The 25,439-nt window shown below is 45.3% G+C and overlaps 1 protein-coding gene across 1 annotated transcript in view; it reads left to right on the top strand.

Moving 5' to 3' along the window:
• Positions 1-2,811: 2,811 nt before the first annotated feature.
• PLAT (plasminogen activator, tissue type) overlaps positions 2,812-25,439 on the top strand; it is a 32,343-nt gene continuing 9,715 nt past the window's right edge. Inside the window, exons 1-7 of the mRNA XM_033156690.1 lie at positions 2,812-2,829; positions 3,676-3,715; positions 18,120-18,251; positions 19,013-19,129; positions 21,505-21,679; positions 23,761-23,852; positions 24,903-25,074. Of these exons, the coding sequence (XP_033012581.1) occupies positions 2,812-2,829; positions 3,676-3,715; positions 18,120-18,251; positions 19,013-19,129; positions 21,505-21,679; positions 23,761-23,852; positions 24,903-25,074 (746 nt within the window). The remainder of the gene's footprint in view (positions 2,830-3,675; positions 3,716-18,119; positions 18,252-19,012; positions 19,130-21,504; positions 21,680-23,760; positions 23,853-24,902; positions 25,075-25,439) is intronic.

Raw genomic sequence — 25,439 nt, 5'->3', positions numbered from 1 at the left:
GGGAAGCAATTCCACCATGGACAAGGACCTTGTGGGGCCCTGCAAAATGTCACTTTGTGTAGAGCAGCCCCTTCTCTGTCCAAGGGCCTTGTTCCCTTCTGGAGAAGCTTCTGGGGTGGGGGACACATGCCGGGGGCGGGGGGCGGGGGCGGAGCAATAAATGTGGGTTTTACCTTTGCACAGGAGGCTGGTTTACACACACACACACACACACACACACACACACCACTCTGTTCTCCATCCCTGCAAGCTGAGAGTCACTATCAGCTTTCAAGGACACATTCCAGCCAGACAAGGAGGGCGCAGAGCACTGGTTGAAGGAAGAGTTTGCTCATCCCGCTTTTGCCTGTGGTTTGTGGGTTCGCAAAACTTTTTCACAGACAAAAGAAATGTGTGTGTTCGGTGCCTATAGAAAGCAGACAGCTTCTCAATAAGGGTGTGGGAGAGAGATTAATTCATGCAAACCTAATCTGCCCTTCCTAAGCTAATAAGCAAACTGAAACACAGGTATTCCTTTGGCTTGCAAACTCACCAGCCGTTCCTTGATTTTCAGGTTCCAGGATGGACCTATGCCTCACTTTGGTAGCTTAATGAAGTAATGCAAATGCAAACTTTTTGGGAGGTTTTTCTTTTCCTTAGACAGGTGGCTACCTTTAAGCAAGGGTTTTAATTAATCTTTCTCCAGTCTTATGCCTCAGGCTTGAGGTAGATAATTAGGATTTTTAAAATTATCAAAAAGTACAGTGCTACCCTCACTCGGTAAACTCAGGTTTTGTGGACCTCCAAATAAAATGTTTGCAGAGTATTATTGTTAGTATTCTTTTCTTTTCTATACCGCTTTATATTTTTAAGAAAAAGTCTCAAAGCCGTTTATAACACATTGAAACATCAAATAAAACAATCCAGAATAAAACATTACTGAAGAAAGTCAAAGATAAAGTATGTATTCAAAGCAATGTAAAAGGTGAACCGACTCCTGACCATTAGGTCTAGCCACGGACGACTCTGGGGTTGCGGTGCTCATCTCGCTCTATAGGCCGAGGGAGCCGGCGTACAGCTTCCGGGTCATGTGGCCAGCATGACTAAGCCACTTCTGGTGAACCAGAGCAGCGCATGGAAATGCCATTTACCTTCCTGCCGGAGTGGTACCTATTTATCTACTTGCACTTCGTGCTTTCGAACTGCTAGGTTGGCAGGAGCTGGAGCAATGTACGGTAGTTAACTGGAAACTAAAGTATTATCTTAAAGACTTCAAAACAAAAGCTTATAAGTCAAACATAAAATGCACATTTAAAACAGCACAATTAGCAGGAGATGTTACCTTAAACCAGTGCTTTTTTCTTAAAAAAATGTTTAGGGGTACTCTCATTTTCCTACTCCTATTGAAATACTGCCCCTCAATGAGGCCAAACTTAGATTCCAAAAATGTTTAGGGGTATGCGTACCCCTGCACCCCCCCCTCAGAAAAAAGCACTTGTCTTAAACAGAGAACCTATCTGCTGCTGTTGCTGCCAGTCCTGCCAATGGTGGTTTGTGGTGGGTGGTGGCTGTGGATGCTCAGGCTTGAAGAACTGCATCTGCGCTAAGAGATAGACAAGATGGTCTCTGGCCTCTTCAGCAGCCCCAGCTTTTGTAGCTGGAGTCAGTCAGGGCCCTTCCTCCCAGACCAGGCAGGGAAAGGCCTGCAAGGCAGGGGTCAATTCTTCCAGGACTCCCAGCCAAGATGCTCTGTGGGAGGAGACCTTCAGAAACCTTCAGTGACCTTGCTGGATGGCAGCACCTTTCCAGAGATTTTGGGCCAAAACTCCCCTCAGTTTCAGCCAATTTGCTTAAAGCATCTGGAAAGGCAGCTATAGAGGGCAATTTTAAAATAGGGAAAGTATGGGGATAAGGGGAAGGAGAAAATAATTTTTGCCTTTGGAGGAAGACTGTTGGATAATTTAGCACCCACAGCCACAACTTCTTTTGGGGTGGGCGCGATGCCATAAATATGGCAGCAGGAGAGTTAAACCAGAAGGGCAGCAGTCAAAGTCGACTCCAAGGCTACAAGAGGCTTGTTGTGGCTGCAGGGAAGTGAGTCAAGGAGGTGAAAGCACCTCCACCCGGATGAGCAGAGAGCCAAGACCACAAGCCCCGTTGCTCTCAGGCCAAGTAACCTACTTTCATCAGCCAGCCAAAGGGAGGGACCAGAATGCAAACAGCCAGCCTGGGCTGAAAATGCTGCAGCAGATGGGCCTGGCTTGGAATCCACCAGCAAATATGCTCTGCTGCTGCGGCAGCTGCTGTTGCGCTTCCGGGCTCAGCTCTCCAGCTGAGAGATCCGCTCCTGCTGCCCAGCCACCCATTGTTGTGTGTGCTTCGCAAGTCTTGGGCAAAGTTCCTAGAAGAAGCCAGTCAGCTCCCGGGCCAGGGTTGCCATCACAACTCCCTTCCTCCAAGTAGAGGTCTCCAGTTTTATTATGGATTAGGTCTTCCTCAGTTGCCTTCTCTCCTACCTCTCTTTTCTTTTAGGGTTCTTGATTACACTTGGAAGAGAAGGCCTTGAAAAGACTTCGAAATGAGGCTGGGACAAGGACTCTCCCCATTTCTCCTGCTGCTGGGAGCATTTGCCACAATTCAGTGCCAGGTAAGAGCTCATCCTGCCAACCTGTCTGTTCACTTTGGCCTTTCTTTCCAGCTGCCTTAGCAGCGCATTAGAACAGGGATAAGCAGACTTCCAGCTTGCGGTGCAGTTGGGTAATTTTAGACTCTGGACTTAAATCACCTTAGCAGGTTTGAGGGGATGGAGAGATGCAGCCTCTTTAGATGGTCATGTATTGCTTCACTTCCGTTAGAAGGCCAGCTCTGCTCTGTTGGGGGACCCCTTCTGCTGACATCTGTCTCAAAGTCCTGCCCTGACAGCACTATGGGGCATGGCCTCTTGCTTCAACCCCTTACACACACGCACACCCCATAATGGCAAGAATGAGCAAGAGAAAATGTTTATGTGTGTAGTGCTTAGTTTTAAGTCATGTGCTGCACACTGTTTGGGGGAGCAATCCTAACTGGTGCAGCAGCTGGTGGGCAGAGATGTGTTGGGGGAGAGGCAGACAATTGTTGCAGCAGCTTGAAGTAGTCTGACTGGACCCCATGCTATCATGCAACATCACTGGGACCTGCTTGGGATCCAGTAGATCCTGGGCTGATTCGCCCCTCCTTGCCTCTGGGACATCACCTGCCTGGACATTTGGAGGGGGCCACTGCACTGGTGGATTGACACTTGGGTCACCCCTCAGGCAGGATGCCAGCTTAGCCTGCAGAGTGGCCCCTCCACCCAATCAAATTGTCTCTGGGGTGGGGGACTAGGTTACTCAGCCAATTTATCTCTTCTTAAAAAACAGTGTTTAAGTGGGTTAAACAACAAAGGGGCCAGCTGAGAACCCATAACTCATTTTGCTTCACTTGGGAATGGCAGGACATGGAGCTCTCCCCATGCCACCTTCCTGCTGCAAAGCATCTCTAGCATGCTGATTGGGACTGATTGGAATTGCAGCCCAAAATATCTGGAGGGCTCCAGGTTGGGGAAGGCTGCTCCAGAGCTTAGGAAGTACCAGAAGCTGTGCTTGGCACAATAGGACTTTCTCTGACAATGTCTTTCTTTTAAAAAGCCAACATTTCCCCTCTGTGTCTTGGCAGGAATTTTCTCAGTATACTGCACTAGGAGCTCGGTCAAAGGGTAAGTAGCCAGGATTAGCACCCCAGTTCCAAAATAAATGAGTGGGGTGTGCTATTTTGAGCAGATAGACACAAACAAACCAGGTGGTCTATTTTGATTTTGCTCTCTCAGTCCTAGGGGTCCCCACACAGAACACCAAACTAATCCCAATTCTGTGCTCAGGATCTGTAACTGGAATTTTAAGCAAGCATGGAAATCTGTGACCTAACCTGTTCAAAACTTGGGTTTTGTAAATGGGATGAAGTTGGGATTCGTTTGGCAAGGCCAAAAGTAGTGTAAAAGTAACTATTGTTAATGATAATATTGGGATTTATCCAGAGCTTAGTTCTACTCTGAGTAGACCCATGGAAGTTAATGGACATGGCTGAGCTGCTTTAATTTCAATGAGGCTACTTGGAGCAGTTCTAGCATTGGATACAAGGAAACACCATTAATATCAATACTTAATACACTGCTTAATGCCAAGCAGTTTTATGAAGTTGAGGATAAATGGGGCCAAAGCACAATGGTCACGGGCAGGTAGGACTAGCTGCACAAGTATTCCAAGTTGCTGACCCCGGATACCCACATGGCATGATCTGTTTGCTTGCAACAAGAGTGAGCACTGGGGACTTGGAAACTACTGAGTGTATTGGAAGAAAGCAGGCTGCTCAAAGCAGGCAGCACAACTGCCAGTCCTGCATTGCTCCCCCTCGCCAAAGTCACCAGCTGTTGCCTCCTTGCCCCCCCCCCAAGGCTCCTGTGGCTTCAGGAGGCTCTGCCCAACATGGTTTATCAAACTTTTCTCTGCAGCCATGAGGACCAGGCAGAAGCTTGCTTTTGATTAATATGAGTGTTACAGGGACTGTCTAGTTACAGGCAGGTAGCCGTGTTGGTCTGTCATAGTCAAAACAAAATAAAAAAATAAAAAAATTCCTTCCAGTAGCACCTTAGAGACCAACTAAGTTTGTTCTTGGTATGAGCTTTCGTGTCCATGCACACTTCTTCAGATACACTGAAACAGAAGTCACCAGACCCTTAAATATAGTGAGGGAGTGGGGAGGGGTATTACTCAGAAGGGTGGTGGGAATGGGTGATCAGCTGATAGGTATGGAAAACCTGTTGACGACTGTTATTTTTACAGGGTCTTACAGGGAAAGGCAAGGGGTGAGATGGCTAAAGATAGCTTTGTCATGCATAATGAGATAAGAATCCAATGTCTTTGTTCAGACCAGGTCTCTCCTTGGTTTTAAGTTTGGTAATGAGTTGCAATTCAGCAACTTCTCTTTCCAGTCTGTTTCTCAAATTCCTTTGTAGTAAGACAGCTACTTTGAGATCTTGTACAGAATGTCTTGGGAGACTGAAGTGTTCTCCTACTGGATTCTCTGTCTTGTGATCCTGGTATCAGATTTATGTCCATTTATCCTTTGGCGTAGGGTTTGGCCTGTTTGTCCAATATAGAGAGCTGAAGGGCATTGTTGGCATTTGATGGCATACACAATGTAGCAATTAAATAGTCCTGAGACTTCCGGCGGCAACGCCATCGCGGGCGGTCGTGGGTTGCCTCGGCTGCGAGGTGACCCAGTCCGTCCCGGGGGTTGGAGCCCCGCTACCGCAAAGCGGGGCTCCGGTGGGGTGCGGGAAGAGCGTCCCGCACCCCGGGCTCCCCGGCGGGCCCATTATGGCTCTGAACCCTTCCCTCGTTCCCCCTGTAAAGGGGGAGTGGGGGTGAAGGGACAACAGAGCCGGGCTATAGGGGACATGCCCCAACCGGGACGCGGAGCGGCGGTCGCCGCCCGCGACGAGCGTCAATGTTCTACCTGTCAAGACTGGAACTAAAGAAACCCGGTGGTTGTGAGTATTTGATTGGACTTGTTTTTCGTTCTTTTTTAACGATCCGGGAGGTATTTGGAAAGGAAGCCTGCCTCCCTCCCCTCGGTGGATAGAAAGTAACCAGCTTAAGTGACTGCTGTTACAGTGATGGCTACAAAGTATTTGAATTTTGATAAGTGAGACTCTTTTTGATCCCCCTCTGGGGAGCAAGTTTGTGGAAAATATCTCTTTTTAAAATCTGTGGTTCTTGCGCCCTGGTTACAGGGAAAATGGCTGCGAAAGACTGTGACTGAGTGGAAAGTTACTGGCATTAAGATGGAGAAGTTTAGAAGTCGAAACTGTAATTTGACACCTATGCCCGCTTCTGCCATGCTGGGTTCTGTGTTTGAGTTGGTTATGAACTATGAGTTAAGTGATGATCAAAGGATTACTTTCTTGAGACTGGAACTGCTCAATCAAAAATTGGTGATATTGAACCGGGACATGTCAGAAAAGATATACCCCACAGAGGAGACTTTTCAGGAAATGGCTGCATTGGAAGAGAGCCTTGGCAAAGAGCTGAAAGGGATGATTGAAGAACAGGACAAAATGGTCTGGCGACTCTGGGAAAATGAAACGTCCTTCGGGGGTGGCAGACCCAGGACGGGGAGAATTGTTGTATCTAACTCTCGAGGTGAGAGCTCGGGAGTGTTGGTGAAAAAACTATTATGTCTACAAATAAAAGAAGAATGGGATTGTGAACCGGAGAAGCTGGAAGAAGAGGATGCGTGTACTCCGATGCTCTATGCAAGGAGTGTTTTGGACTTTGTCTGGATCTGTGGACTTGTAAGGAAAAAGGATATTTTGAGGAGCGGCTCTGAAGTAAGACGAGTAAAGAAAATGGACAGAAGGGGGATAGGGTGAACTGTATTAAGGGTAAAGAAAAAATGATATATTATGGTACCCTGAAACCGGTGTGTCAAGACTTTAAGCTTTTGAATAAGAAAAGGGATATTTAAATTTTTGTTATTAACAGCAGTTTTAGGGAAGGAGGATATTTGTATTTATATGATTTATTTTGAGAATAATGTGTTAAGAATTAGAATCTTGTGTGGAATGAATATGAATTAGAATATGATTTGACTTTTGTCAAGTTAAGAACGGGAGAAATATTGTATATTAGAAAACAAGATTTTTTAAGAAGAATGTTTAGATGTGAACTTTTTAAAATGAACTTGAATTTTTTTAGTATATGATGTTATTAAAGTAATATTTGGAATTAGAACCGAAGGTGAAAAGGCAGGGGAAGTCTGTGCCAAGATTCGAACAAGATTTTTTTTTTATGGTATAAGAAGAAGAATTATTGGTGTATTTGTATTTGTCTATTTTCAGTTAGGTGTTGGGTTAATGTTGGTGTTGTATTTGTTTGTTATGGAAATTAATAAATTCGTATTAAAAAAAAAAAATTTAAATAGTCCTGAGATGGTATGTATGATGTTGTTGGGGCCAGTAATGGTGTTGTCCGGGTTTATGTGGCAGCAAAGTTGGCATCTGGGTTTATTGCAGGCTCTGGTACCAGTGTCCATGTTGAGTCCTGTTGTTGTATTATTGTGGGTGAGGAGCTGTTTGAGATTGGGTGGCTCTCTGTAGGCGATGAAGGGTCTTCCTCCCAGAGCTTGAGAAAGAGAACTGTCAATGTCTAGGAGAGTTTGTAGATCTCTGATGATGGGTTGTCCCTATTTTCAAAAAGGGGGAAAGAGAAGACCCAAACAATTACCGCCCAGTCAGACTGACATCAATAGCAGGAAAGATTCTAGAGCAGATCATTAAGCAAACAGTCTGTGAGCACCTAGAAAGGAACGCTGTGATCACTAAAAGTCAGCATGGGTTTCTGAAAAATAAGTCATGTCAGACCAATCTGATCTCATTTTTTTTACAGAATTACAAGCCTGGTAGATGAAGGGAACACTGTGGATGTAGCCTATCTTGATTTCAGCAAGGCCTTTGACAAGGTGCCCCATGATATTCTTGTAAAGAAGCTGGTAAAATGTGGGCTAGACAATGCTACCATTCAGTGGATTTGTAACTCATAGAATCATAGAATCCTAGAGTTGGAAGAGACCACAAGAGCCATCCAGTCCAACCCTCTGCCAAGCAGGAAACACCATCAAAGCATTCCTGACAGATGGCTGTCAAGCCTCCGCTTAAAGACCTCCAAAGAAGGAGACTCCACCACACTCCTTGGTAGCAAATTCCACTGCCGAACAGCTCTCACTGTCAGGAAGTTCTTCCTAATGTTTAGGTGGAATCTTCTTTCTTGTAGTTTGAATCCATTGCCCCATGTCCGCTTCTCTGGAGCAGCAGAAAACAACCTTTCTCCCTCCTCTATATGACGTCCTTTTATATATTTGAACATGGCTATCATATCACCCATTAACCTTCTCTTCTCCAGGCTAAACATACCCAGCTCCCTAAGCCGTTCCTCATAAGGCATTGTTTCCAGGCCTTTGACCATTTTGGTTGCCTTCTTCTGGACACATTCCAGCTTGTCAGTATCCTTCTTGAACTGTGGTGCCCAGAACTGGTCACAGTATTCCAGGTGAGGTCTGACCAGAGCGGAATACAGTGGTACTATTACTTCCCTTGATCTAGATGCTATGCTCCTATTGATGCAGCCCAGAATTGCATTGGCTTTTTTAGCTGCTGCATCACACTGTTGACTCATGTCAAGTTTGTGGTCTACCAAGACTCCTAGATCCTTTTCACAGTAACTGGCTGACTGACTGAACCCAAAGGGTACTCATTAACGGCTCCTCTTCATCCTGGAGAGAAGTGACTAGTGGGGTGCCACAGGGTTCTGTCTTGGGCCCAGTCTATTCAACATCTTTATCAATGACTTGGATGATGGGCTTGAGGGCATCCTGATCAAGTTTGCAGATGACACCAAATTGGGAGGGGTGGCTAATACCCCAGAGGACAGGATCACACTTCAAAATGACCTTAACAGATTAGAGAACTGGGCCAAAGCAAACAAGATGAATTTTAACAGGGAGAAATGTAAAGTACTACACTTGGGCAAAAAAAATGAAAGGCACAAATACAGGATGGGTGACACCTGGCTTGAGAGTATTACATGTGAAAAGGATCTAGGAGTCTTGGTAGACCATAAACTTGACATGAGTCAACAGTGTGATGCAGCAGCTAAAAAAGCCAATGCAATTCTGGGCATCAATAGGAGTATAGCATCTAGATCAAGGGAATTAATAGTACCACTGTATTCCGCTCTGGTCAGACCTCACCTGGAATACTGTGACCAGTTCTGGGCACCACAGTTCAAGAAGGATACTGACAAGCTGGAACGTGTCCAGAGGAGGGCAACCAAAATGGTCAAAGGCCTGGAAACGATGCCTTATGAGGAACGGCTTAGGGAGCTGGGTATGTTTAGCCTGGAGAAGAGAAGGTTAAGGGGTGATATGATAGCCATATTCAAATATATCAAAGGATATCATATAGAGGAGGGAGAAAGGTTGTTTTCTGCTGCTCCAGAGAAGCGGACACGGGGCAATGGATTCAAACTACAAGAAAGAAGATTCCACCTAAACATTAGGAAGAACTTCCTGACAGTAAGAGCTGTTTGACAGTGGAATTTGCTGCCACGGAGTGTGGTGGAGTCTCCTTCTTTGGAGGTCTTTAAGCAGAGGCTTGACAGCCATCTGTCAGGAATGCTTTGATGGTGTTTCCTGCTTGGCAGGGGGTTGGATTGGATGGCCCTTGTGGTCTCTTCCAACTCTATGATTCTGTAACTTGTGAGCTGTATGTCTGTTGTTTTCTTTTTTGGGTCTGTCTTGCAGCAAGTTCTCTCTGGGTATCAGTGGCTCTGTTGATCTGTTGTTTAACTTCATCAGGCAGATATTTTAGTTCTAAAAAGGTTTGCTGTAGATCTCTTAAGTGAGAGTCTCTGTCTGTAGAGTTGGAACAGATGCGGCTATAACGTAGGGCCTGGCTATATACAATGGATTGTTTGGTTTGTTTGGGATGGTAGCTAGAAGCATGTAGATAGGTTTGTCGGTCAGTTGGTTTACGGTATAAGGTGGTGCCTATGTGTCCATCCTGTATTTTTATAGTAGTGTCCAGAAAATGTATTTCTTGCATGGATTTGTCCATTGTTAGGTTGATGGTGGGGTTTATCAGTGTTTGTTTTAAAGGTTCTGATCTCCTTTTTCTCCTTTGCCTGTTCCTCGAACCCGCACCGGCACAAAGGAGTCTTTGAGCAGAGTATCTTTGCAGAGTACTGCTTTTATTCTTAAAAAGAGTCTTTGTCTGCAAACACGACTAACAGCTATTACACAAACCAACACTACCAGCTCTAACCAACCAACCAACCAACCAATACTAACATTTCAACCACTTTATATACACAGGTACAATTTGGTGAGAAATAGCATGAGTCATCGCAGGCTGCTGACTCATGCTGACTTTCTTCTTTTTAGTATTAAAGGAACAGCGGCCAATTTTCTAATAGCCGTGACACCCCTTCTGTTTCTTTAAATACAAAAACTCCAACAGAAAACAAAACATACACATACTATATACCGGTACATAAACCCAGTTTTGTCATCAATTCCTTATGACTTGTTGCTGGCAAAGGCTTGGTAAACAAATCAGCAATATTATCATGTGACTGACAATACTCCAGTTTGATAATTCCATTCTGTACACAATCTCTAACATTTGCATGACGAATAGCGATGTGTTTTGATGCAGATTTCATTATTTCTGAGCCCGCTAGTGCAATACACGATTGACTATCCTCATACACTTTGATGGGCAAATCCACTTTACAATCCAGATCTTTCAGTATCTGAATAAACCACATGATTTCATTACATGCTAGTGATAGACTTCCATATTCCGCTTCACAGGATGAAGTTGCAACAAATCCCTGTTTCTTTGATCTCCATCCCATTAGGGAATTGGCAAACATTATAACCATTCCACTTGTGGATTTTCTGGTAGCTACACAGCTTCCCCAGTCTGCATCAACAAATGCTTCTAATCTCTCATCTTGTGTACTAGATATCTTCAAACATATATTTAATGTCCCCCTTAGATATCTAATAATCCTTTTCACAGCACACCAATCCACCGTACTGGGTTTAGATACACGTTGGCTCAGAATATTTGTAGCACATGCAATGTCTGGCCTTGACCACTGACTTAAATACAACAATGATCCGATTTTTGAGTGATACAATTCAGGCTGATCAAATTCATCATTACACATTATCTTTTGGAAATCTGGTATCATGGGAGTCTGAACTGGCTTGCAGTCTTCCATGCCAAACTGCTCTATTAAATGAAGAATTTTCTCTTTCTGACTTAATAGGAAGCTTCCATCAGTTTCCCTCCTTACTTCTACTCCCAAGTAGTTGCTTACAGGCCCTAGGGCTTTAAGCTTAAACCTCTTTTCCAGTTGACTTGCAAGTTTCTGGATCTCATCTGTGGAACTCCCTGCTACAAGCAAATCATCAACGAAGACTAGGAGTATTAGATATTTGTCACCAGTTCCCTTAGTGTACAGGCATGGATCAGCTACACTCTTTTTAAAACCAAGCTTTATAAGGGCTTCATTTAAATACTGATTCCAGCATCTTCCACTTTGTTTGAGACCATAGACAGCCTTTTTTAAACGCCAAACTGCACCATTTCCATCTTCAAAACCAGGAGGTTGTTTCATTAACACTTCATGGTCTAAATTTGCATTCAGATATGCAGTATCAACATCAAAATGGTGCACTACTAATTGTCTTACAGCAGCAACAGACAGCATTAAACGGAAAGTTTCACTTTTTACAGTGGGAGAAAACACTTCATTATAACTTTCCCCTTTAATCTGAGTGAAACCTCTGGCTACAAGTCTGGCTTTAAAACGTGGCTCTCCAGATGCAAGGGTTTTTCTTTTGTAGACCCACTTGCATGATACCACCCTGCCACTAGGTGGCGCCATTACAGTCTCAAACACTTTATTACGTTTGAAAGAGTCCATTTCTTCTTTCATAGCTTGTTGCCACAAAGCACGTTCCCCAGGGGGTAAGCCTAAGACTTCATCATAGCTTTGTGGCTCTACACAAGTCACATTACATACTCTCACTCCTCCTATGGTGAAACGTTGAGGAGGTACACCCTTATTTGTACGCTGAGAGCGTCTAGGCAAAACTACTTGTTCCTGCTCTCTTACATCAGGCTCCTCTTCCTCTGGGGAAGAGGTATTATCTATTGTCTCATCTTTTGGGGAAATCTGTGCCTCCTCCTCACCATGATCTTGTGTTTCCAATGGCTGCAAAGAAACCTCTTCTCTTGCTTGCAGGGGTAGTAGGCAATCTGGGTTAGCATGGATCATGGTCCACCTGTCTTGGTCAGCGAAGTCTGCACTTCGTGACAGAACCACGCGTCCTGGGCATAAATTAAACTGCCACCCTTTGCCATAGGACTGATAGCCCACAAATCGCAGTTTCTGTGCTCTAGCGCCCCCTTTTTGGCGCTGACCTTTGGGGATATTTACATGTGCCCAAGAACCCCAATTATGGAGCATTGACCAATCTGGTTCTTTTCCAAACAACACACGATAAGGTATATCTTTTATAGAGCTTGTCCAGGTTCTGTTAATCAAAAAATTTGCTGTGAGGAAAGCCTCACCCCACAGCCTATGGTTGTGACCTAATCCTGCATCCACTAGCAGGCAGTCCTTTACTGACTGTATTACAGCCCCACGTCTCTCACACAGACCATTTTCTGCAGGGCTATAAGGGTTGGTCAAACGATGAGTAATACCCTTATGTCGCAACCACGCCCCAAACTGTTTGTTCAAAAATTCACCACCCCTATCTGTTTGTAACTGTACAACAGGGCGATTGAAGAGCTTTTCAACTTGGACAACCCATTCTCTGAATGTGGGGAAACACTCTGATTTCTGCTTTAACAAAAACAGCCAACTAAAACGTGATTTGTCATCTATTACCAGAAAAGCATATCTGGCGCCCCCTTCAGTCTGTTGTGGAAAAGGGCCTATCACGTCACAATGGACAAGTTCTAAAACCTCTTTAGATACCCTATCACTTTTAGAAGCCACAGGCTTTCTCTTAGATTTTGCCATTTTACATACATTACAGTCTAGGAAACAATTGCAACTGTTTACTTTCAGGTTCTTACACACCTTTTGCATCTCTGAAAGTACACGAAAATTAGCATGACCCAATTTTCTATGTAGTTCATGTACACACCCCTTATGAACTGGCAAATTCTCCTGAACCACTTGGGCTACCTTAACAGGTCTGTTTTGCATTACATATAACCCATTTTCCAACTTTGCATGGCCACATACCTCAGCTCCATTCTTTATCAGACAACCATCCTGTGTGAACTGAATACTATACCCTGCTTTGATCAAACAGCTTACAGATAGTAAACAGTAGTCCAAACTGCTGACAAACAGAGTATCTGGTAGAGTAGTGTTCAAACACTCCAAAAAACATGTCCCCTGGCCATCAATCTTGCTTTTATAACCATCAGCAAGATAGATTGAGTCTTTTCGGTTGACTGGCTTCCTCAGGGTCCTAAAGTCCTTCCGGCTATTGCAGATGATTTTGCTGCTGCCAGAGTCCAGCAACCACGTTCCTCGAGGTATATTCCTCTCCTCTCGAGAAAGTGCCGACACAAACTGAGCAGAACGCGTGTTCCTCTTCCCTGAAGAGAACCCCTTCTGCTTGCGTTTCTGCGTCGATTGCTGTCTCTGCTCCACATCATCTCCTGGCAGCTTGGCCCTGCATTGACGTCGAAGATGCCCAGGTTGGTTACATCTATAGCATCTCCTCACCGCCATGGCCAAATCAGTTTCTTGGCGTTGCTGTATTTGCAGATTATGCTGCTGGCCCCCTCGGTTGTTACTCCTCTGCTCCTGGAGTTCAGTCTGCCTATCTGACCTTCTTTCTGCCTCCTCGGTCAACCTTCCAACCACATACTCAAGGGTCAGATCTCGGGGACGCATACTCTCCATGCTGTTAATCACGGGCAACCAGCTTTCAGGTAAACTTGAAAGGATAATGTAGGTCTGGTCAGTCTCATCATAACGCTTCCCTCTTTGTTGTAATTGGAGGAAAAGAGATTTTAGCGTTTGCAGATGAGTTGCCAAACTCTCGCCTTCCTTCATCACTGTCCTGAACAGCCTTCTAGTCAGAGAAATTATAGTTCCAGCAGTTTCTCTGACATGCATTGCCTTTAATAGACTCCAGCACTCAAACGCTGTACTGGCATTTGCAACATGTAATAACTGTGAGTTGCTTAAACACAGCATTATTTGGGTACGAGCCCTTTCATCTAGCCGTTTTTTCTCAACAGAGTCAGTTATGAAAACCTCATTTTCTACACAGTCCCACAGTCCATCTCGCCTCAGCAACTGCTGCATTCGTATTGACCATGTTAGCCAGTTGCTCTCAGTGAGTATTTCAAAGGGAATGCCTCCCCCAATATTCACAATCTGGGGAGACTGAAAATCTGCCATCCCAGCTGGTACCTGCTGAGCCTCTTCTATGGGGCCTTCAGCAATTTCCTCTGACTCACGTTTTAGAGTCTGCTCAGACGGTCCAGGCTGGCGCCCACCGGCTTCTGGTTGCTGCCTCTGTCGACCCTCAGGTCCCACCTGGCTTTGTAACCAATGCAGCCGCTCAGTGAGGCGCCTGTTACGGTCCTGGATCGATTCAAGCTGTTCCAGCAGCCAACACCGGATACTTTCCTGCTGCTCCAGCGTTGACTTAGACAGCCTGCTCCCTTCTGAGATGCTGTTAGTCAACCTGCACTCTGCTTATGCTCAGGAACACTGGGCCCATAACCTATCAGTGTTTGTTTTAAAGGTTCTGATCTCCTTTTTCTCCTTTGCCTGTTCCTCGAACCCGCACCGGCACAAAGGAGTCTTTGAGCAGAGTATCTTTGCAGAGTACTGCTTTTATTCTTAAAAAGAGTCTTTGTCTGCAAACACGACTAACAGCTATTACACAAACCAACACTACCAGCTCTAACCAACCAACCAACCAACCAATACTAACATTTCAACCACTTTATATACACAGGTACAATTTGGTGAGAAATAGCATGAGTCATCGCAGGCTGCTGACTCATGCTGACTTTCTTCTTTTTAGTATTAAAGGAACAGCGGCCAATTTTCTAATAGCCGTGACAGGGTTAAAGTCATTGAATGTCTGGTGGAAGGTGTCCAGGGTCTGTTGACCATGTGTCCAGATCATAAAAATATCGTCAGTGTATCACAGGTACAAGAGAGGTCTGAGTGGGTAGGAGTTCTAAATCTGCTTGTTATGATCACTTGGCAGCCCTAAGCAGATGCAAATAAGGCACTGCCCTGGAGGAAAAATATTTTGGATTTATCACCCTCACTTTGTCTGACAAGGTTTGAAAGTATTTTCAAGCACTTGGAAGTGACGGTAGACATTTCCCTTTCTACTTAACAGGACACATGGGCCTTGGCCAAGTGGCAGGCTACAAAATGCCCCCGTCACCCACAGACACCAGTGAGGCAGAAAGAGGGTGACTGCTGAGCAGGGGAGGCTGGTTCATGAGGGCACATTGGGCGGGGCCCTACCATCCTCAGTCTGCTTTCAGGCAGCCCCTCTAGGAAAGGATATATTGTTTAGTTGTTATCCTTCCTTGTCCACATTTGTAAGATCAGCAGAGTACCATCCTTTGCAGCTTTTAAACTTGGAAGCTAAGGCAAGGTTAATTTAATCTTCTACAGCAATAATCCAGGATGTTTTAAGGCACACTGGATATCCTGGTGCTACTTCTTTTCTCCCCCTTAAAAGCACCAATCACACAAACATTGTTTTGTGAAGAAATACAAGTAGTATTTACTTACGTAATCTAGGTATTGAAGCAGGAGTTAGAGTAGCAAAATGAAGGCAGGTTTAAAACTGCTAAGTTACCAAAGTCAATACACTCAATATGCCAGCAAGTTTGGAAAACTCAGCAGTGGCCAGAGGATTGGAGAAGATCAGTCTACATCCCAATCCCAAAGAAGGGCAGTGCCAAAGAATGCTCTAACTACCGCACAATTGCACTCATTTCACACGCTAGCAAGGTTATGCTTAAAATTCTACAAGGCAGGCTTAAGCAGTATGTGGACCGAGAACTCCCAGAAGTGCAAGCTGGATTTCGAAGGGGCAGAGGAACCAGAGACCAAATTGCAAACATGCGCTGGATTATGGAGAAAGCTAGAGAGTTCCAGAAAAACATCTACTTCTGCTTCATTGACTACGCAAAAGCATTTGACTGTGTCGACCACAGCAAACTATGGCAAGTTCTTAAAGAAATGGGAATGCCTGATCACCTCATCTGTCTCCTGAGTAATCTCTATGTGGGACAAGAAGCTACAGTTAGAACTGGATATGGAATAACTGATTGGTTCAAAATTGGGAAAGGAGTACGACAAGGCGGTATATTGTCTCCCTGCTTATTTAACTTATATGCAGAATTCATCATGCGAAAGGCTGGGCTGGATGAATCCCAAACCGGAATTAAGATTGCCAGAAAAAAATATCAACAACCTCAGATATGCTGATGATACAACCTTGATGGCAGAAAGTGAGGAGGAATTAAAGAACCTTTTAATGAGGGTGAAAGAGGAGAGTGCAAAATATGGTCTGAAGCTCAACATCAAAAAAAACTAAGATCATGGCCACTGGTCCCATCACCTCCTGGCAAATAGAAGGGGAAGAAATGGAGGCAGTGAGAGATTTCACTTTCTTGGGTTCCATGATCACTGCAGATGGTGACAGCAGTCACGAAATTAGAAGACGCCTGCTTCTTGGGAGAAAAGCAATGACAAACCTAGAGAGCATCTTAAAAAGCAGAGACATCACCTTGCCGACAAAGGTCCGTATAGTTAAAGCTATGGTTTCCCCACTAGTAATGTATGGAAGTGAGAGCTGGACCATCAAGAAGGCTGATCGCCGAAGAATTGATGCTTTTGAATTATGGTGCTGGAGGAGACTCTTGAGAGTCCCATGGACTGCAAGAAGATCAAACCTATCCATCCTAAAGAAATCAGCCCTGAGTGCTCACTAGAAGGACAGATCCTGAAGTTGAGGCTCCAGTACTTTGGCCACCTCATGAGAAAAGAAGACTCCCTAGAAAAGACCCTGATGTTGGGAAAGATGGAGGGCACAAGGAGAAGGGGACGACAGAGGATGAGATGGTTGGACAGTGTTCTCGAAGCTACTAGCATGAGTTTGGCCAAACTGCGAGAGGCAGTGAAGGATAGGCGTGCCTGGCGTGCTCTGGTCCATGGGGTCACGAAGAGTCGGACACGACTGAACGACTGAACAAAGTTACCAAAGTACAAAGTGCTGTCTGAGCTGTAGACCTCAGATGTGCACCTCAGATGGTCAGTTTGGAAGCAGGATAAAGAAAAAGGAGACTGCAGGAAGGAAGGATGTAGTGTTACAGCTTTCTGCCAAGGCAGACAGAGGAAGTGATCTCACAGAGTTCTCTCGCAAATGTCACAGGAAAGCTCTATCAGCTCAGCCCCTTCATGTGCCTGTCTAGCAAAGCATGAATTGTTGGCTTGACTGTAATAATGTCCCACAGCCCTCACCTGCCTGCCTTCTTATGTGTCCAGGGGTTGGTCTGCTTCCTCCTCCTCCATCTCAGTGTCCCCCTTGTAGAGCTTTTGCAGGGAGGAGGAAGATGGTGACAAACCTAGGATTTGTTGGCTCTGGCCTGTCACTGGCTACCTGGCACCACCTACTGTTCGCCTCCTGGCTTAAGTCCCCCCACTTCCACGGGGTGCTAGCCACCATTGCTGGGAACAAAGGGAACTTTGGTGCTTGGAGGGTGGGAAGTGGCAGGGGCGTAGCAAGGGGGGTGGGCCGCCCCAAGCTCCATAATGGAGAGGGTGACAAATTATCAAGGAACATTTTTTTTGATTGAATTTTTTTTTGAATTTTTTTTTAAATGCCTGCTCCGAAGGTCTTATCTCACTATACTAGGGATTATATAGCTATATATGAAATTCCATGCATATCGGTTAATATCTTGACCCTCCTCCACCAAAATAGCTGTTCACTTGGCTGTTTTCCTATGTCATGAAGGCTGAAATTTCAGTTCAGAGAACACTTACTGTTCCCAATCCTAACCCTGTAGAAAGCCATCCAATCAGACTTTAATTTGATTTTGAGATGTTTTTAGGAGGTAATTTAATTATTGTTTGATTTTATACCAATGTTATGTATCTGATGTTAGCCACCCTGAGCCCTACTTCGGCCGGGGAGGGTGGGATATAAATAAAAGGTTTTTTTAATTATTACTTGTTATTATTCCTTTGTAAGAAAATATGAAATAATATAAAACCATTTTTTGCGGGGGGGATCAATGGGGGGGTTGACAAGAAATTTTCTGCTCCGGGTACCGCCTGACATTCTCATGCCTGGGAGGGGGGGTGACAATTTTTTTTTTTGCCCCCGGGTACCAATTTACCTTGCTAGGCCCCTGGGAAGTGGTGATGTGGGGGACTCTCTTCTCAGCAGCACTTCCTCTCTCCTGATTGCAGTTGTATGCAAAGACCCAGTAACGCAAGAGATCTACCAGTTCAGGGACAGTTGGCTACGCCAAAGAGAAAAAGAACTTGAATATTGCCGGTGTGCGATCAACAGCATCATTTGTCATATTGTGCCAGGCACAGGTGGGTATTAGATGGGTAGATATGGGAGACAGTTTGGGTGCAGGATGACCAAACCTTTTGCAGCTTCTTTCATAGGACCCTGGTGTTGTAGTGTGGGGTTAGTGATTTCAGTAAGTGATTTCAGCTTTCTGACGTAGCAGGCAGGAGACAGCTTCTTCATGTAACACTCTTTATTCAGGCAAACAAGACACGGGAACTGAGGAGAGGGAAGCTACATTTATAGGGACAGAAGACTGGCTAGAAAGGATACATTTTGGAGGGAACAATCTCAAGCAATCACAAAGCTGCCTTTTGGTGGGAACCAATAAGACCGAGGATCCAAATAGCTTAAATGAACCAATAGTAGCTGTTCCTTCTGGAACAGAAAGGCAGTTACTTTCCCCTAATGTGAATACAGACAGTAGTAATACAGATATGACAACACCTGGGACCCGATGGCGGGAGCTTGACAGTCTTGCCTTGGTCCTAGGAACACCCCTCCTGTGATGTTGCTCACTGTCCTCCTCCTTCTGCAGCAAATTGCAAGGCTTCCAAAGGCAGTGAGTGGGGTAGTTGAAAACGCCTGACCCACAATGTGGCTCCCTAGAACCTCTTTTAACTGGAGAGGCCAGCAAGTGGTGCACTTGAGACCTTCTGCAAGCCAAGTATCTGCTCTGACTTTGAGTTGCTCCTCCACCCCAAGAGGTTATGGGCCCAGGAACTGAAAGCACTCTACTGCTGGCGGGGGAGACCTGAGGTTCTCTTTCTTCCTTGTCTGACAGCCTGCAGCAGGAGGCAACAGTGCTTCAATGAGGGCCGCTGCAAGCAAGCATTATACTCTTCTAACTTCTTCATCTGCTTATGCCGCCCAGGCTTCTCTGGGAAGCGATGTGAGATTGGTGAGTAATTGGTATGCAATGTGGTTGGTTGGATGGCTGATTGATTAATTAATTAATTGATTGATCGCATTTATAGTTCACCACCTTCTCCAAGGAGCTCAAGGTGTTATACGGGGGCCTCCCCCTCCACATTTAATCCACGCAGCAACCCTGTGAAGCTGAGGGGCAGTGACTGGCTTCGTGTCTAACAGGATTTGAACCCCAATCTCCCAGGCCTGACACTCTAACCACTGTGCCACATTTATTGTGGGGTGCAATATAAGGATCCCTGACTTGGGTTGAAAGCCACAGTGTAGAAACTTGGCCTTTATTTGGCTTTCATCTTGGTAATCCTTACAACAGTCCTATGTGCAGGCAGGCATTATTCTCCCCTGCCTTGCTTGTCTATTATTGGATGCATTTGATGTGGGATGTACCGTATTGGTGACCTTACAGTATCACTGCTGAAGCAGCTGCCCACGAGGGCCGTCAGGGGTGTGGGACAACAGCACCCGTCCCAACCGCGTCTCTCAAGCCTCTGCCAAGCCACTGTAAGGAAGGGGGAAGGGCAGGGAGGCCTCTGGCAAAGCGGCATGCCCCCCCCCCCAGAAGCAGCCTGGAAGTGTGGGGCAATGGCACACAGCCCGTCTACCACTGCCAAACCTCCCCCGGTGCCGGCTTGGGGAGGTAGTGCCAGGAGGCGGTAGTGTTGGGAGGTGGGCACGCAGCACGCTCAGAACTGAGCACTGGTGCTGGCTTGGGGAGCGGGGTGGCAAGTGCTGGTGCCAACCACCCCCCGTTCAGGACGGTAGTGCCAGGAGGCGGGCTGCACCTGCAAATAAGCCTTGAATTTTAAAGGTGCGGCTTATTTGCAGGTGCATCTTATATTTGGGCCAATACGGTAATCCATTGGCACAGTCAAATACAACATTCCTTGTTTGCCTAGAGTGGACACAGACAGGGGGATGTTGATCCAGTCAGTTGAACTTCCAGTTACACCTGGTCTGGAACATCCTCCCCCTGCATGTGACCGGGTAGGTGGGTGTGACCCTTGCAGACCTAACAAAAGGTCCAGTCATGCAGCCACCCTCCTCTCTTGATGTTTCTTCTTCCTCTGCTCTCCTGATACTGATGTACTTTGCTGTCTGCTGGCTCTCAGCCAGCAAGACATGAGCTCATTCCCATATGGGATGAACTCAAACTCTCTTCTGTAATTCCAAGCTAAAGCCTGCCTTCAGGGATCCAGCTGTGAACTGAATGTGAGTAAACTTCTTTATTCTTTTTAGGAGGGATAAAAGGGGTCTTACCAGGACAAAATCCAATCTGAACAAAGCCACATTGGATTATTTAAGTACAGAGTTTCAACCGAAGCTACCAACTAGCTTCCTGCTATATATTGGGGAATGAACTCTGCTGTATGACTCACTAGTGTGAGTTAAGAAGGATAATATTTAATCAAGATATCCTCTCCTAGTATGTACAACATTCCCACATTTGATTTATTACCTTCCCTCAGCATAAAATACTGTATTTTGTATGTAAAATACAACATACAAAAAGCAGTATAAAAGAAATAAAACCAATGGCTGTAGTTGCTTACACAGAAAAATTTTGGTCTGCTTAAGACCACATCTGCGTTTGACACAGATGAAGCCATAATATGAACTGGAAACTTCCTTGCCTGCAGCCTTTTTGGGGGAAATAGCTGTGGGTCCCCAATTTGGAGAACACTCCTGAACCAGATCAGGACCCTGCTTTGGTTCCCCACTAAAAATGGCCCCCTGGCTGGCTGCTGCTGTTATGATTAATTAGTACAAGACTGCATATGTGGTGTAGTGGTTAAGAGCGGTAGACTCATAATCTGGTGAACCGGGTTCCTGTCTCCGCTCCTCCACATGCAGCTGCTGGGTGACCTTGGGCTAGTCACACATCTCTGAAGTCTCTCAGCCCCATTCACCTCACAGTGTGTTTGTTGTGGGGGAGGAAGGGAAAGGAGAATGTTAGCCGCGTTGAGACTCCTTTGGGTAGTGAAAAGCGGGATATCAAATCCAAACTCCTCCTCCTCCTCCTCCTCCTCCTCCTTCATTTCAAAAAGAAATACCTGAATTTGGTACACCTGCAGCAGTTTTTTCTCCAAAATAAAAGCAAGCAAGTTTAAGCAGCCTTGTTCAAAGATGTGACTGTGTGGTGTGATGGTTAGAGTGCTAGGTTATACTCTGGGAGACCAGGGTTCAATTCCCCACTCAGCCATGAAGCACCTTGGGTGACCTTGGGCCAGGCGTCATTTGTAGCCTACCTCACAGGGTTGTTGTGAGGAAGAAATGGGGAGGAGGAGAACCACGTACACCACCTTAGGAGAGCAGGAGGGAGACTGATACTCTGCTCCTCCTTTTCAGATACCAAAGCCAAGTGTTACGAGGGCGCTGGAGAGAGCTACATGGGGACATGGAACACAACTGTGAGTGGAGCCAAGTGCTTGAACTGGAAGCTTGATTCCTTGAGGAATAAGCGGTACAATGCATACCGGGCAGATGCCGCTAGGTTGGGCCTTGGAAACCACAACTATTGCAGGTGAGAAAGTGAGGGGCGTCTTCCTCTGACCACCCATATTCTTGCCCCCCAATACTGTGGGACATTATTGCAGTCAAATAAAAAATTCATGTTTTACCAGATAGGCACATGAAGGGGCGGTGGCTCATAGAGCTTTCCTGTCAAATTTGTTAGAGAGAACTCTGTGAGATCACTTCCTTTGGCTGCTTTGGCAGGAAGCTGTAGCACTACATCCTTCCTTCCTTCCAGGCTGGGCAGCTTCCTTTTTCTTCGTCATGCTTCCAAGCTGACCACATGTCCGTGTCTGAGGTCTGCAGCTCAGACACAATTTTGAACTTACATTTTGTACTTTGGTAACTTAGATAGTAAAGTCATAGCTTGGTTTTGGAACAGCTTAGTTCCCGAACGTTTTGGCTGTTGAACGCTGCAAACCCAGAAGTGACTGTTCCGCTTTGCAAACAATTTTTGGAAGCCGAATGTCCAACAGGGGTTCTGCAGCTTCCGATTGGCTGCAGGAACTTCCTGGAGCCAATCAAAAGCCACACTTTGGTTTCTGAACATTTTGGAAGACGAATGGACTTCTGGAATGGATTCCGTTCGCCTTCCAAGGTACGACTGTAGTTATAAACATGCCTTTATTTGGTGCTGCAATTGCTACTTCAAGACCTAGATTATGTAAGTAAATACTACTTTTACTTCTTTACAAAACAATGTGTGATCGTTGTTTTTAAGGGGGAGACAATGGGCAATACCAGGAAAATCCAATCTGTCTTTACCTTTAGAGCACCTTGGGTTATTGTTTGTCGAAGCTTAAATCAAACTTTTCTTAGCTTCAAAGTTTAAGCTGCAAAGGATGGTACTCTGTTGATCTCACAAATGTAAGCAAGGAAGGGTAATAACTAAACCGTGTATCCTCTTCTAGTGTCTAAATCCATTCCCACAAATACTTCCTTGTAGGCAAAATCTACTCTGAGAGGGAGAAATATTGACATTGTCAACATTGTCAATGTTGCGAAGCTGGAAAAGGTTCAGAAAAGGGCGACCAAAATGGTTGAGAGCATCTCCACTGTGAGGAAAGGTTACAACATTTTAGTGTAGGTGAGACTTGGGGAAGACACACAAGGTGGAGGTGTATAATATCATATCATCATAATTTCATGAAACTCTGCACTTTGTGGAGAAAGGGAATAAATAGGAAGACATTAGGCCATATAATGAAGCTGAATATTGGAAGATTCAGGGCTGACAACAGGAAGGACGTCTTCCCTCAGTGTTTAGAATTAAACGATGGAGCTCCCTCCCCCAAGGAATAGTGTCAGCCACCAACTTGGGAGCCGGTGGAGGCAGAGCATGGTCAAAGTGGCCCAATAGCCCTCTCCTCCTCCTCCTCCTCCTCCTCCTCCTCCTCCTCCTCCTCCATGAATTGGTCCAATCCTCTTTTAAAGGCATTCCGGTTGGTGGTTACCACTGCCCCTGTGGGAGTGAGTTCCAGAGCTGAATTCTGCACTTCATGAAGAAATACTTTTTAAAAATCTATCCTGAATCTTCCAACATTCAGCTTCATTGGGTGTGTTATGAGAGGGAAGAAAGTGTCTCCAACCACTTTCTTCATGCCTTGCATAATTTCATAAAATTTCCTTGTGTCAGCTCACACTTGCCTTTTCTCTGAATTAAGGAGTCCCCAATGCTGCAGCCTTTCTTCATAGGAGAGTCACTCCACCCCCTTGGTAATTTTGGTGGCCCCTTTTCCTGGGGGATAAGGCGGTCAGTGGCTACTGGCCTTGACGGAGGTGATGCTTTGCTGGGGGGGGGGGAGGCAGTCGGCTTCTGGGAATAGCAAGTGGGGGCTGCTTACAAGCCTTTCACTGACTTCTAGTTGGCTACTGTGAGAACTGCGTGTCTGTCTAGATGTTTCTTTGTATGGTCTAGCAAGACTCTTCCTACATCCTTAAAATTATCAGTGCATTATTTTGAGTATAAATGTTGGCCTTTCCCCCCTTCTTTTTGAGTCTGCAGCTGTCTCCAGTGGTGCAGTGGGCCACTTCTACGATAAATGTCTTAATTGTACAAAATGCCCAGTGCTTGCCTTTCCTTTCCTATAGAAACCCAGATTCCGACACCATGCCCTGGTGCTTTGTCTACAAAGGAAACAAGTACGGCTTTGAGTTCTGCAGCCTCCCTCCCTGCGCCAACAGTAGGTTCAAGGCTCCTCTGCAGTGGGGCAGAGCCAGGTTGGGGTGTGGAAATGTTGTGCTATGAGCATCGGAGCCGAAGGGAAGAAGGCTTTTAGCAGATTCTCTCCACACCACGGCCCTGATCCAAATTAACTTGTGTTAATTCCACACCCACACACTTGTATTTTAGTCTGCTCTTTAAAAAAAAAAAAAAATACGCACCAGACTCCTAGAATCTTGCGTGGAATCTTGAGCTGTAGTTCCACCACAATCATTCCCTATTTGTACAGCATGTTTAGTTTTGCAGAAACATGCAGAATTTGCTTCATATATGGTTATTGCCACACTTGCAGGAAAACGGAAGTTGCTGGTAACACTATTTGAAGAATGGTTAGAAAACTTGTGGTAGTTGGTGGCCTCAATGACCAAACTCGCTCATTATGGTAAAAAAAGAGAGACAATGAGAAGATACCATATACACTAAAAGAGACTTGATTATGAATTAAAGAAAAATGGGAGGGTACTGGCTTCAAATAATCATTTTGCAATGTTCTGATGGCATTCAACTTAAACATTTTCTTAATGTTGCATTTTGGATTTTGATACCTTCATGTTTGCAGGGAAAAATGTATTATGTTGTTTATTACAAATTATTTAATAGGGCCCGTTTTCATAAGGTATGTGTAAGCTTTGTTCTAAGACATGTAACTTTCAGCTTTTTCTTCTCTGTTGGTTTTCTAGTTAAATAAAATATGTAAAATTTAATTTAAGAACCAACCCCATCCCTTGCAACATCTGTGGGGCTTTACAGATGAAAAGTGGATCCCTGCCCCAAGGATCATACATTTAAGGCACATTCCCCCCCTCTAAAAAGGAATCTTGGAAACTGTGGGTCATCAGGGGTGCTGGGAATTGCAGCTCTGTGAGAGGGAAACTATAGCTCCTTTGGAGGAGGAATGTGCTTTTAATGTAGGCTTCACAATCGAAAATCTGCAGTGAGAAAAAACTCTAAACTATATGCCCCATGAATGTGGTCCGGGACTGATTCAAACCTGCCATTCTTGTCACAGAAAGCCACACTTGCATTTCTGGAAGGGGCAACAACTATCGAGGTCCCCACAACCGCACGGAATCCGGCGCTGCTTGCTTGAGGTGGGATTCCCAGCTGCTTACTGGGCTGGTCTTCAATGCCCGCAGGGAGGATGCAGAGCAGCTCGGTCTCACTAGCCACAACTTCTGCAGGTAGGCAGACCCTCGCCTTTTCTCCTTGGAGTTTCTTTTCCAAAAAGAAAAACTACATGCAAAACATGGCTTATTGATAAGATAACTGAGAAATGTGTTTGGTCCACATCTTATAAATTGAGGTTAATACACCAGCCTCCAACTTGCACAACTTGTTGTGCACTGCTCCAGATTTTGCAATGCGAAATTGTGGTACAAGTCGGTACAAAAATGGGTGCAAAAATTTGTTTTGGGGAGCAATGGATATTTTAAGAGTAAAATGTGCATAAAATTTGTACAATTTAAATATGATTTTTGGTGCAGCTCCCTCCACCTAAAAAGGGGATTTATGATAGAACACACGTGAAACAGACCCAGAAAGGCAA

Source organism: Lacerta agilis, chromosome 8 (genome assembly GCF_009819535.1).
Source record: "Lacerta agilis isolate rLacAgi1 chromosome 8, rLacAgi1.pri, whole genome shotgun sequence".
In the NCBI taxonomy this organism is placed as follows: Eukaryota; Metazoa; Chordata; class Lepidosauria; order Squamata; family Lacertidae; genus Lacerta; species Lacerta agilis.
The sequence above is the reverse complement of the archived record's forward strand: the minus strand, read 5'-3'. Positions and strand labels throughout refer to the sequence as shown.